At 39.3% G+C, this 14093-nt stretch overlaps 1 protein-coding gene across 2 annotated transcripts in view; it reads right to left on the bottom strand.

Moving 5' to 3' along the window:
* rasgrf2a (Ras protein-specific guanine nucleotide-releasing factor 2a) overlaps positions 1-14093 on the bottom strand; it is a 46250-nt gene that overhangs the window by 24272 nt on the left and 7885 nt on the right. For both annotated transcript variants that reach the window (XM_067432560.1, XM_067432561.1), the window contains exons 2-8: positions 8384-8490; positions 7024-7171; positions 4037-4126; positions 3664-3917; positions 1802-1881; positions 1306-1499; positions 1071-1180 (exon numbers count right to left, since the gene is read on the bottom strand). In XM_067432560.1, the coding sequence (XP_067288661.1) occupies positions 1071-1180; positions 1306-1499; positions 1802-1881; positions 3664-3917; positions 4037-4126; positions 7024-7171; positions 8384-8490 (983 nt within the window). The remainder of the gene's footprint in view (positions 1-1070; positions 1181-1305; positions 1500-1801; positions 1882-3663; positions 3918-4036; positions 4127-7023; positions 7172-8383; positions 8491-14093) is intronic.

Raw genomic sequence — 14093 nt, 5'->3', positions numbered from 1 at the left:
TATTATTTAATTTTTATAATACATGTATTTTTTTATTTTGCATAATTTTTATCCAAACCGATATAAACAGAAAAACTAAATATAACATTTAGAATCTTAAAAAATAAAGGTTCCAATTAGAACAAACAGTGTTTTTACAGTGGAATGCCATAAAGAACGTTTCATTCTCTAGTTCTATGATCTGGGGCTTTAAAGAACATTATAATCAATTCACTGATCTGAAGATAATAGACCCAGGACCACAAAACCAGTCATAAGGGTCCATTGTTTGACATTGCAATGTATACATCATATAAAATATAGTATGTTGATGTATACGGTCTGTGGGGGTATGTCCATGTGTATGTAGATATAGGGGTATAGATATGTATGAGTGTATGTATGTACACATGTGTGCGCATGTATATATGTAGATGTGTATATGTGTATGCGTAGGCATATGTATGTTATTTAAAGGAAAATAAGAATTAAAGGGGTAGGATATATAAGTTTGATGTCTTCCTACTCCTTTTTCGTACGTGAGGTAGAAGCATGTTTCTACAGGAAAGTAAGACACTTTGCTGTGTTTTTTATTTTACTTTTCTATTATTTAATTTTTTTCATCTTTACTTTTTATTTTTAAATGTCTGAACATTATTGTATTTTTATTCTCTCATGTTTGAAAAAATAAAATAAATAAAATAAAATAAAAGCTGAATAAATACGCTTCCCATTGATGTTTGGGAACAAACTTTAAAATTGCCTTTAAAGTTGTCCAAATGAAGTCCATACATATTTCAATGCATATTACTAATAATAGTACATTCGTAATACATTTACAATATAGAAAATCTGCTAAATATCTTCATGGAACATGATCTTTACTTAATATCCTAATGATATTTGGCATAAAAGAAAAATCTGTCATTTTGATTCATACAATGTATTGTTGGCTATTGCCACAAACATACCCGTGAGACACATGACTGGTGCTCCAGGGTCACAAAAAAATATCATCTTCAGATCAGTGAACTGACTTTAAATGGTCTTTAAAGCACCAGATCATATTAGACCCTTTCCTTTTTACTCACTTGGACAGTTCCTCAAGTTTGGATTTGGCAAATTCCAGACTCTTGCGCTCGACATGTTCGTGAGGTGTGTGTGCGAGGAGCTCATGAAGGGTGATGATGTACCGTGGGATCTAATAATAATGGTAATAATCAACATTTAAAATACAAAAACATAAATTTGTACACAATCAACGACCGTTAAAAGAAATCCAACATGCATCTTACTATACTGTTTATGCTCAGGCTTATTGCTCACCTGAAACATGGGGTAGGTGAGGAAGGTTTCCAGCATTCTGCCCTCACAGGCGGCGTTTGCTTCATACTGCTTCAGGAGCTTGTCAAAGTCCCGGTTCTGTTTACAGTTGGCCAGAACCTGCAAACTGTACTGATGGTTTCGCACAAACTCCTGATAAATGTTCAGCATTGGCAGCAAGATGTCAAAGAGATCCGCTGGAACATGACAGTTCAGATTTTGATATATATATATTGTGTGTGTGTATGTGTGTGTGTGTGTGTGTGTGCGTGCGTGCGTGCGTGCGTGTGTGTGTGTGTGTGTGTAAATTGTCAGAAAAAAAACTTTGATAAGAAAGTGGTCATGAGCATTGGAAGGAAATCAAATAAGGAAGTATTGTGTTCATTTTTATTCTATGTGTGGAGATTCAAGCGCTTCACTGCATGGCGTACTGTGTATGGTTGTGTGTCTGACAATTGAAAATAAAAATATGCAAAGAATGCAGCTTGAACAAACTCACCTAAAACTAAGGTCGGCCAGTTGGCTATCCGAGCCTTCAAGCCTTGATGGAAGATCTCATGGAGAAACATTATTGTCTCGCTTACCGATAAAGAGAGAAAGCACAGAAGAGAAATGCATGGTGCATCAGTTTCAAAACAGATGTGATACTTTCAAAACAGTAGCATAGTTGCATATTTAAAACACTTATTGATGGTGTTAGAATGAAGTTATTTTTTTGTGGTCAACAGTTTGGCAAAAAAAAGAAAAAATAGAAGAAAGAAAGAAAGAAAGAACCAGAACTGTATTGAATTGTTTTAAAGTGCCCCTATTATGCTTTTTTAAAGGTTTCTAAAAAAAATTGAACTCTCCTACAACAGGCTTATATGAATCCAAGGTTTACTCATAATATACACTCAACTAAAGGATTATTAGGAACACCTGTTCAGTTTCTCATTAATGCAATTATCTAAACAACCAATCACATGGCAGTTGCTTCATTGCATTTAGGGGCGTGGTCCTGGTCAAGTGTGGCACACCTGGTTAGTGTGGCATGGTTGTTGGTGCCAGGTGGGCCAGTCTGAGTATTTCACAATCTGCTCAGTTACTGGGATTTTCTCGAACAACCATTTCTAGGGTTTACAAAGAATGGTGTGAAAAGGGAAAAACATCCAGTATGCGTCAGTCCTGTGGGCGAAGACGCCTTGTTGATGCTCGAGGTCAGAGGAGAATGGACTGACTGATTCAAGCTGATAGAAGAGCAACTTTGACTGAAATAACCACTCGTTACAACCGAGGTATGCAGCAAAGCATTTGTGAAGCCACAACACGAACAACCTTGAGGCGGATGGGCCACAACAGCAGAAGACCCCACCGGGTACCACTCATCTCCACTACAAATAGGAAAAAGAGGCTACAATTTGCAGCCTACCTGAGCATTGTTTCTGACCATGTCCATCCCTTTATGACCACCATGTACCATCCTCTGATGGCTACTTCCAGCAGGATAATGCACCATGTCACAAAGCTCAAATAATTTCAAATTGGTTTATTGAACATGACAATGAGTTGACTGTACTATAATGGCCCCACAGTCACCAGATCTCAACCCAATAGAGCATCTTTGGGATGTGGTGGAACGGGAGCTTCGTGCCCTGGATGTGCATCCCACAAATCTCCATCAACTGCAAGATGCTCTCCTATCAATATGGGCCAACATTTCTAAAGAATGCTTTCAGCAGCTTGTTGAATCAATGCCACGTAGAATTAAGGCAGTTCTGAAGGCGAAAGGGGGGTCAAACACAGTATTAGTATGGTGTTCCTAATAATCCTTTAGGTCAGTGTACATTGCACATCACCTCATTTCTCAAAGAGTCTGAAAATAGTTTGTGTGAAGAATCAATTTCTTTAAACCCCTCCTTTCTGCAAACCTGCTCTGCTCTGATTGATCAGATGGTCCAGTCTAATGTGATTGGTCTCCTCTGCTCTGATTGGTCAGATGGTCCAGTCTAATGTGATTGGTCTCCTCTGCTCTGATTGGTCAGATGGCCAGTCTGTTGCAATTGGTCTACTCTGCTCTGATTGCTCAGACGTCCCAGTCTGTTGCAATTGGTCTACCACTTAGAGTGTGCATCAAAATTTCCTCCTCCTTTAAAGTGTATGCAGAGAGGATTTGCAGAGCAGAAAACATGAATAAATGAATGAATGAATGAATGAATGAATGAATGAATGAATGAATGAGGCATTTATATAGCGCTTTCATATGTACTAATGTACACCCAAAGCGCTTTACACTCTTTTTTTACATTCACAAACAGCGATATTACATACTGCATGAAAGGTCATATTCAAAAAAGCATAAGGGCACTTTGAGTGCATATATACCTATTGAGGAAGATACTGCTGACATCATCATGACTAATAGGAGGTTTTTTGGAACTGGCCGCCATCCTGAGTGGCCGCAGGAAGCAGTTGACCAGGATGGAGAGCTGGAGCACATACTCCGTCTCAGCTTCCACCATGTTAAAGACGATCTGGTTCCTCTTTCTCATGCTCTCAGCGTGAGGTGAGCAGATGTAGTCCTGCACGATAATCTTCCACTTCCTCCTGCACAGCCAGCCACGCATGAAGCTTTGCACCTGCGAGAAAACACGCAATGCAGACGCCTGAACAACTGCACTTACTCTAGACACAATAGCAAAAATGACTGTGGAAATAAGATGGATATATGTCAATGCAAATATAGACAATCACATACCTTCTTGATTTTCTTAATATCTGGATCTTCTTCCTCTTGATTGGACTGATAGGGCAACATTCGCTCTTTTGTTTTATTCAGGACAACTATCTGTAACAGGTAATGCAGCTTATTAGAGTGATTTCTGAAGGATTTTGTCACACTGACTGAAGACTGGAGTAATGATGCTGAAAATGTCTTTGAATCACAAGAATACATAACTTTTTTAAATATTTGCAGAGAATTTTTTTATTTTTTTTACTGTTTTTACTGTGTTTGTAATCAAATAAATGAAGCCTCGGTGAGCAGAAGAGACTTCTTTGAAAAACATTAAAAAATCCAGTAACACTTTACTTAAAGCCTTTTTCTAATCTATCATAAAGGTCTTCATAATGTACATCATAATGTATTATGTATTTTCATAAATAACTGTAACCAAAGTTAAAATGCATCATAATATTCACAGATTACTTTTTAGATCTGAAATTGGTTGTTTGTTGTGTTTTAATACTTTCTAAAGGTCTATTATAATGTATTATAACTACTAGTTTGTATTATTGGTTTTTTGCTAGGCAACGTGGGGGAGAAGACACTGGGCGTTGTCTGTTCGCCGCTTCTCCACCCACAAATCATGTGAACTGTACTATTAGATTTAGATTTTATTTTATTATGTTTGTGACTAGTTCGCCGTTTCGCCGTTCGCCGGTTTTCACCCCTTCTCTGCTATTTTTGTTTAAATTGTTGCGGTTGCTTCTGGTTTAAAGGACTTTTGATGTTGCTCGCTGCGGCTGATCTACCTTCTCTCTCTTCTCACTTGTGGTCTCCCTCGGGCTTGAGCTGCATGGTGGCTGAAGTTTGCACCGGGCTAGCATCATCAGCGTCCGGCGTGATGTTGGGATGTTCGCTTCCCGGCTGCTGAGTCTCGGCTGCGTCGCTAGTCCATTTTGCATTGCGGCCGTGGAACGGCTTAGACTTCTGCGCCGACCGCGGTGTCCACAGAAGTGCCTGGAGAGCTTTGTTTGCCTCCTGCGTGGTACTGCGGTAATCCCCATCATCTGTTCATCGGCTGTCATGCCTCGACGACGTCATCAGGACACTGTCGCATTGGGAATATGTGACAATACAGCCTCTAGCACTGGGGGAAATGTAATACATGGAGTGGACCACAGTGTACTGAAGCTTACAGACTTCCACCATCAGCTCTGTTTTCTGTTCACCGTCAGCTCTGTTTCTGTTCACCATCAGCTCTGTTTCTGTTCACCATCAGCTCTGTTTCTGTTCACCATCAGCTCTGTTTCTGTTCACCATCAGCTCTGTTTCTGTTCTCCATCAGCTCTGTTTCTGTTCACCATCAGCTCTGTTTCTGTTCACCATCAGCTCTGTTTCTGTTCACCATCAGCTCTGTTTCTGTTCACCATCAGCTCTGTTTCTGTTCACCATCAGCTCTGTTTCTGTTCTCCATCAGCTCTGTTTCTGTTCACCATCAGCTCTGTTTCTGTTCACCATCAGCTCTGTTTCTGTTCACCATCAGCTCTGTTTCTGTTCACCATCAGCTCTGTTTTCTGTTCACCATCAGCTCTGTTTCTGTTCACCATCAGCTCTGTTTCTGTCCACCATCAGCTCTGTTTCTGTTCACCATCAGCTCTGTTTCTGTTCACCGTCAGCTCTGTTTCTGTTCACCATCAGCTCTGTTTCTGTTCACCATCAGCTCTGTTTCTGTTCACCATCAGCTCTGTTTCTGTTCACCATCAGCTCTGTTTCTGTTCACCATCAGCTCTGTTTCTGTTCACCATCAGCTCTGTTTCTGTTCACCATCAGCTCTGTTTCTGTTCTCCATCAGCTCTGTTTCTGTTCACCATCAGCTCTGTTTCTGTTCACCATCAGCTCTGTTTCTGTTCACCATCAGCTCTGTTTCTGTTCACCATCAGCTCTGTTTTCTGTTCACCATCAGCTCTGTTTCTGTTCACCATCAGCTCTGTTTCTGTCCACCATCAGCTCTGTTTCTGTTCACCATCAGCTCTGTTTCTGTTCACCATCAGCTCTGTTTCTGTTCACCATCAGCTCTGTTTCTGTTCACCGTCAGCTCTGTTTCTGTTCACCGTCAGCTCTGTTTCTGTTCACCATCAGCTCTGTTTCTGTTCACCATCAGCTCTGTTTCTGTTCACCATCAGCTCTGTATCTGTTCACCATCAGCTCTGTTTCTGTTCACCATCAGCTCTGTTTCTGTTCACCATCAGCTCTGTTTCTGTTCACCATCAGCTCTGTTTCTGTTCACCATCAGCTCTGTTCCTGTTCACCATCAGCTCTGTTTCTGTTCACCATCAGCTCTGTTTTCTGTTCACCGTCAGCTCTGTTTCTGTTCACCGTCAGCTCTGTTTCTGTTCACCATCAGCTCTGTTTTCTGTTCACCGTCAGCTCTGTTTCTGTTCATCATCAGCTCTGTTTCTGTTCACCGTCAGCTCTGTTTCTGTTCACCATCAGCTCTGTTTCTGTTCACCATCAGCTCTGTATCTGTTCACCATCAGCTCTGTTTCTGTTCACCATCAGCTTTGTTTCTGTTCACCATCAGCTCTGTTTCTGTTCACCATCAGCTCTGTTTCTGTTCACCATCAGCTCTGTTTCTGTTCACCATCAGCTCTGTTTTCTGTTCACCATCAGCTCTGTTTCTGTTCACCATCAGCTCTGTATCTGTTCACCATCAGCTCTGTATCTGTTCACCATCAGCTCTGTATCTGTTCACCATCAGCTCTGTTTCTGTTCACCATCAGCTCTGTTTCTGTTCAGTTTTCTGTGTTGGTTGATTGTTTGTATTATTCTGTATATTTACTTATTTGTTTGCACTTTGAGATTCTTCGGAATGAAAAGTGCGTTATAAATGAAATCTATTATTATTATTATTATTATTATAACTGTGGTTACAATTACTCATGAGACCATACAATGCATTATAAGATGCATTACAAGGCATAATTAATGCATTAAAATACACAGCATGAAGATGAACTGACCTCTGACTTCAGTCTCTCGATTTCTGTATCCTGGTCTTCCAGTTGTGTCCGCAGTTGATTTGCCGCCACTTTTTCCGTCTCCATGATCTGCACCAGATGGATGTATTTCTGCATGAGAACTTCACGCTCTATGATCAGGTCTGAATAACTGCCAGCGACAGAAGAAGAACAAAGCAAGTTAGTAACACTTTCAAAGAGAAAACCTGAGCGTTAAATAAATCAATGAGCCTTTTAAATGCCTCAAACAACTCTATGCAAACTCTATGCAAGTGAACAAAAGCTTATCCCCATGTTTATTCTTATTACAAGTGAACCCCTATTTAATTCAGTGTTGGTCGTATTTTCTTTTACTTCATGTCAGGGTTTTTTTATGGTTTTTGAGGATCTGATTATGTCACACAACCTGCCCACTTGTTTAATATGATTACATTTACCATGGGATAGACGAATATTCAGTGAAATTTGATTGGATGCACAACCTTTGATTTTAACAACAAAACATATAGGAAGCATTTCCTTTTTTGTAATCAGGGCTCATGTGCCATTTTTTAATTTGCATCCAGTATTTTATCTCCCTGCTGTCTGCGACCGCTCATAATTGATCTGAGATACTCAGATAAAATCTTACTTGCATTTATACCTCATATATCCAATGCATTAAAAATACATGCTGCTACTTGCGACTGTGTTTGCTGAATAACTGCACTTATGAAACCTCTGTGTGACAATAGAAAGTCTTTTTTGCTGTTGGTTTAATAGAAACCAATAAAAGTAATGTGGAATTTCCCTGTTTTAAAGTTTAATATTTTTTTCATTAGCCCTATATATGATAAATAGCCAATGATAAATCATGAAACTAGATGAGGTAAAACAAACCATGCAAATGAGTCGACATTCTCTTGATTTGTGCTTATAGGTGAAAGTGCAACAATAAATACTCAAATTTCTCAAATGACAACAATCCTTGTGATTACAATTTTGATCAAAATAATCATGGTTATCAATGCGTTATCAATAAATGAGAAAAATTTGACAACAGGAGTATAGTGTTGTAACATTAATGTGGATAGCAGCTCAGCTCAGCTCATTTGGTTTATATTGAGAATTGTGACTTTTGATTACAGACTTTGATTTCTGAAATCTGAGCAACATTACTGAAATGAGTGTGAGATTACAAAACAACTTTTTCTCAAGAGAGTCATTTGAAAAGCAAAAGTCTCTGAGTGCACTGCTCTCTAGAAGAATAAATTGAGTCATTTCAATTTCCTAATGAAAAAGGTTGTTATGTGACATGCTAACCAGCTCAGCAAAATCACTTTTGTTCTCAAAAGACATTGAGTGTTTTGTCTCTTTATTGTACCTGGCCTGTTGAATGGCCTCCACCCACTCATTACAATCAGCGTCCTCTTCTGTCCGCAGCTCCAGAGGTTTCTGCCCATCGTGGCCGAAAATCACCAGGAAGTAATGCTGGAAAAGATGAGAAATTAAACATCAGAGAGTGTAGGCCACAGGGTTAGTTCACCAAAAAAAGAAAATTAGCCCATGATTTACTCCTCCTCAAGCCATCCTAGAAAATAAAATGAGAGTTATATTAAAAATGTCTCTTCCAAGCTTTATAATGGCAGTGACTGCAGTGACTTACAGAAAAGGTGTAGTGCCTCTCGCAGTTCAAAAATGTCCATCCGACGACATTACAGATCAGTTACACTCGTCAGACGTAGCCTACGCATTTTGAACCAGGAGAGGCTCTACACTTTTTCTGTAAATTGACTACAGAAGAAAGCTTGCGAGAAGCTAGATCATTTACTTTATAAAGTTTTAAATATGGATATTTTTCTTCCACAAACGTGCCACTTCACTTCAGAAGGCCTTTATTAACCCCTGGTGCCGTGTGGAGCAGTTATATGATGGACAGATGCACTTTTATGGACTTCAAAAATTACCCAACAGTGACTGCCATTTTAAAGCTTGGAATATAGCCAGGACATTTTTAATATAACTCCCATTTTATTTGTCTGAAAGAAGAATGTCATATACCCCTAGGATCGCTTGAGGGTGAGTAAATCATGGGCTAATTTTCATTTTTGGGTGAACTAACCCTTCCAGCATTGCCTTTGGTCCACGGTGGGCAGCATTAAAACAGTTCTGACCTAAATAGAGACGCTTCCAGTGGCCACTAGCTTGAACTTGCATGCCCTCATTAAACAGAAATGACAGTAGACGTGTGACTGAGTAATTTAGCCCTAAATCATAAAGCAGCATGTGAAACAGCCATTTAAAACAACAAAACATCAAGCCAACACACAGTGAAAAAAATAGGGGTGGTTGATTAGCCTACGATTTGACTTTTTTAACTTTAGTTAGTGTGTCATGTTGCTTTTTGAGCATAAACAACATCTGAAAAGCAAATATGCTCAACGTTCAAAGCAAAGGGAGATATTTTCTTTTACAGAAATCGCTTTTTAAGGACTACACCAAACGGCTGGTAGGGACTAAAGAAGCTTCCTCCAGGGTTAGTGACATCACTAACCCTGAAATTTACATAAATGGGGCGGCAGTGGCTCAGTGGTTCACGTAGGTTGGCTACAAACCGGAAGGTTGGTGGTTCAAATCCCCGGTTCCACCTGACCAAGTGTCGAGGTGTCCATGAACAAGACACCTAGCCCCAGCTGCTCCCGACGAGCTGGATGGCGCCTTGCATGGCTGAGACCGCCGTCGGTGTATGAATGGGTGAATGTGAGGCGATATGTAAAGCGCTTTGGATGGCCATAGGTCTGTTAAAAGCACTATATATAAATGCAGTCCATTTACCATTTACTATAAACCCCGCCCCTGTGAACACACAACAGATTTGGTGAGACTTGAAGATAGTAACTCTCTCCATCATTGTCTGACTCCGGTTTGAACATAAAACAGTTTCATTGCCTGTCTGCACGAGGTGATCAGAGCTGATAACTGGTGTTCTTGAAGCTCCGCCCCATAAGCAGCCGCTCATTTGCATTTAAAGTGACACACACAAAAACGGTACCCTCAAAAGTGACAATTTCAACATGCTATAAAAAAATTATCAGTGGGGTATTTTGAGCTAAACCTTCACATACACACTCTGGGGACATCAGATACTTATTTTACATCTTGAAAAAAGGGAAAATCAGCCACTCCTTTAAAGGAGACCTAATGTTGCAATTTGAGCATTAAAAAAAGAGCTCTACTCTATAACAGTGTCAGTGTTTCTGAACTCCCTAAATGCCTCCATTGTAGTCTTGAGTTTTCTTCCGGGAACGAACACGTCACAATATTCCTCATTTATATAATTATTACACAGAATAAAGGGGTGGGGCCTGTTTAGTTAGTAGTGTATTAAAACTGGTGGTAATGGTAATAATAATAATTTGTTAATATAGCGCTTTTCAAGGCACTCAAAGCGCTTTGCATTAAAGGGGGGAATCTGAAGGGGTAAGGGACGGGACATTTCCCACACACGCTCAAAGCACTTGACCAATTACAACACACTGCTTCAGCCAACCAATCAGAGCAAAGTGTGCTTTCAGAAGGAGGAGCTTCATAGAGACAGGAACTAAACAGTGTTACTGACAGACTGGGAAGAGAGGAACTGCAACAATGGAGAATATGGGGAAAATAATCAACATACAAGCATGAAAACACATTTCAGTTAAGACCAAAAACCTTGAAAAAAAAAAACCTTTAATAGATCCCGGCTGTGAGGGAAAAACACTTTTCTGACCTGGACATGTTCTCGGCAGGTTTATAGCCTCAAATAAGTGATGGAGTGAAGCGGCGAGAGAGAATGCAAGTATTTTATAGGACGTAGGCTCGCTTAAGGGCTCGTTTGTGTTCTCATGATGCACGGCTGGTGTGTGTGCATGTGTGTGTGTGGTTATGTAACCGGCAGAGCTTCTCCTCTGTCTTTAATGCGCTGTGCTGAGCCTCAGGCCTTGTTTAAACCGAGAGATAACAATAGACACAACCGGCCCATAAATACACGGGGTTCTGTTTCACTTTCACTGACCCACAGAACTATCATCTCCCACTGAATCCCACTTACATGTATCCACTCTGTCCAATTACAGTAACAATGCTTGACGGGCCAGAATTTACATTTATATTTGACTTGTTTGCATAATTTCTGCAAGCAGCCCTATATGCATACATAGTTTGCGAACTCGTGCGCAGTAGACTTTCATTGAAATAGCCATGTCTGAGAGAAACACGCTGCCAGAGGGGCTACTATTCTTAGACGGGCAACCCAGCACTGTGCAATAGATGAACGCTCACATATGTGTGCATGTGAGCTCATGAAACCGCAAGACCCACAGGGATCGCATCTTACTGGGGCGGCAGTGGCTCAGTGGTTCATGTAGGTTGTAATGGTTCAATCCCCGGTTCCACCTGACCAAGTGTCGAAGTGTCCATGAGCAAGACACCTAACCCCAGCTGCTCCCGACGAGCTGGATGGCGCCTTACATGGCTGGCATCGCCGTCGGTGTATGAATGGGTGAATGTGAGGCAAAAATGTAAAGCGCTTTGGATAAAAGCGCTATATAAATGCAGTCCATTTACCATTCCAGGCAGACCTCATATGTAAGAATACAGAAAATTATACAATATAATCAACATGTAATGGCATTCACAACCCATTTTAATATTAAATATTCACACATTTAAAAATAAAAATAAAAGTAAAAATAAAAAGTTAGGAATGGACTTTATCTGTTCATTGAGAATTGTTAGTTATACAGAGCAACGGCTTGATTCAAAATAATTTTTACGTTTTATCTACACGATTAACATCGACATCGGCACAATTTATCGACACTAATATAAAACAAACAATATAAAACTATATTGACTTCATTGATTCATGAGTAAAAAAGCAAAAATGTTATGATTAATAAGTTGGCAACATGTTTTTACATTGCTTTAACTAAGTTAAAAATAAGTTAATCAACTGTTTGTAATACAAGAATATAGGTTTTACAAGATTCAACTAATTTTTTAATCAGTTTAATATAATTTGATTTGAAATTACTTAAACATCCAAGTTGATTGTGCTTAAACATTTTAAGATAGCAAATATTTTATATTTTATGACAAACATTCAGATATACACTATTTCTGAAGGATTGTGTGACACTGAAGACTGGAGAACAAATTACATAATTCAAAAATATATGTAATAATACTTCATAATATTATTGTTTCTATTGCATTTTTGGTCAAATAAATGCAGCCTTGGTGAGCAGAAGAGAAAGCTCTTACCAACTCCAGACTTTTGAACGGTAGTTTATTCAATTATATTAAAAGTCTAGACAGGCAGACATGATTACATCCTTTGCAATGTTTCAAGGGAGTGAGCGGTCAATAAAATTAATAGGGCAAGTCTTCATTTAATGTTGACTTTAATGGGAGCAGAACTCACTCCCGTGGAAGTGCTGCAAGCATGATAATACAGCCGCACTTCAACATGACATCAAACCCCATTTCCATGGTAACACAAGTCATTGGCACGCCGGGTTTGTTTCAAGCATATTTCATTTGCATCTGAATCTTTATCATGTTGAAGATAAGCAGAGATAAACCTACTCCTGGAGAGCGAGAGTAAATATCGGCCGATTGGCCACTGAGCAATCTACTTAGCAGAATCACATTAAAAACATTACCATAATGAATTATAATTTTATTCTAAACTAAAAGCAGTAATTTCCTGCAAGACGCATTTTTTCCCCATCAATAAATGACTGTATTATATTTATCCGGGTTACTTTGCATATCACAAAAGCTTGTTTAATTGAGTTGGCCCAGAAATCAAAGCACAATCAGCGTTTGTTTTTAAAATGCTTTTATGAAGCTCTCTGACGCTCTGCAGTGACAATCAGAAAAACCGCAAACATGCTCAGCTTCAACATACGCCAGTCACTTTATCACTCATTTAGACAGGTGGAGACTGCCGATGTGCAATGATGAAAGCAAGTGTGTGTAAATAATAAATTATAATAGTAATGCAGGACATTTCAACTGCTACTATTAACTAATCTGTAAGTAATATTGAATTTAGGACTGGGATAGTTCCTTATTAGCTAGCCGATAATTAGCCTACTGAATGAGATTGGCCTCATTAATAACTATCAACAAACTATATTTAACTTCCGAGGCAACACTTTGAGACAGTAATCCACGCCTTTGTTGCCACTCGGCTGGATTACTGTAATGCACTGCATGTGGGGGTTAGTGGGTCTTCTGTCGCCCGTCTCCAGTTTTAACTGGAACATGTAAACACAAGCACATTTCCCCCATTTTAGCGTTACTCCACTGGCTGCCCATACATTTTAGGATCCACTTTAAAAATCTTTTATTTGTTTTTAAATCCTTAAATGGTCTTTCCCCACCCTACAACTCCGAGCTGTTACACTCCCACCCGTTCTCTCAGGTCAGCTGATCAACTGCTCCTGAATGTGCTCAAAACTATGGTAAGCTCAGAGGGGACCGTGCCTTTGCTGTGCCAGCTCCTAAACTGAGGAATGATCTGCCTCTGCCCATTAGACACGTCTCTTCACTGTCTATTTTATAAGCCGCCTCTTAAAACACACTTCTTAAAGCTTCTTAAAAACCACCTTTTCTTCTCGGCCTTGGCTGCTTTTCTTATGTTTTATGCCTCTAATCTGTTTTATTTTTATGCCTTGCATAAGTTGTATATGTGTTAAATGTTTATCATATTGTTTGTTGTCTCTTTAGGAGCTAGTGAGTAGTACCATTATTTTAAAGTGGAAAACATTGTTTGCATTGCATTTTAAGACTATATTCAAAGTAAAAAAGATGGTTGATTAAATCTCAGACACACGATGATGTTGTGAGTAATTAACTGGTGATTCTTTATCAGTTAGTTGATAGTTATTTATGAGGCCAATTAAGGAACTATCTCATTCCTAATGTTGATATTGCTTACTGATTAGTTAATCTTGTTCCCATATTAGTTAATAGTAGTAGATGAAGTGTTAAAGTAGTACTACTCATTTATCCTGCTGTATAGTTACCTATAACGAATCATTAAG

This window comes from Pseudorasbora parva, chromosome 23, assembly GCF_024679245.1.
Source record: "Pseudorasbora parva isolate DD20220531a chromosome 23, ASM2467924v1, whole genome shotgun sequence".
Taxonomy (NCBI): Eukaryota; Metazoa; Chordata; class Actinopteri; order Cypriniformes; family Gobionidae; genus Pseudorasbora; species Pseudorasbora parva.
The sequence above is the reverse complement of the archived record's forward strand: the minus strand, read 5'-3'. Positions and strand labels throughout refer to the sequence as shown.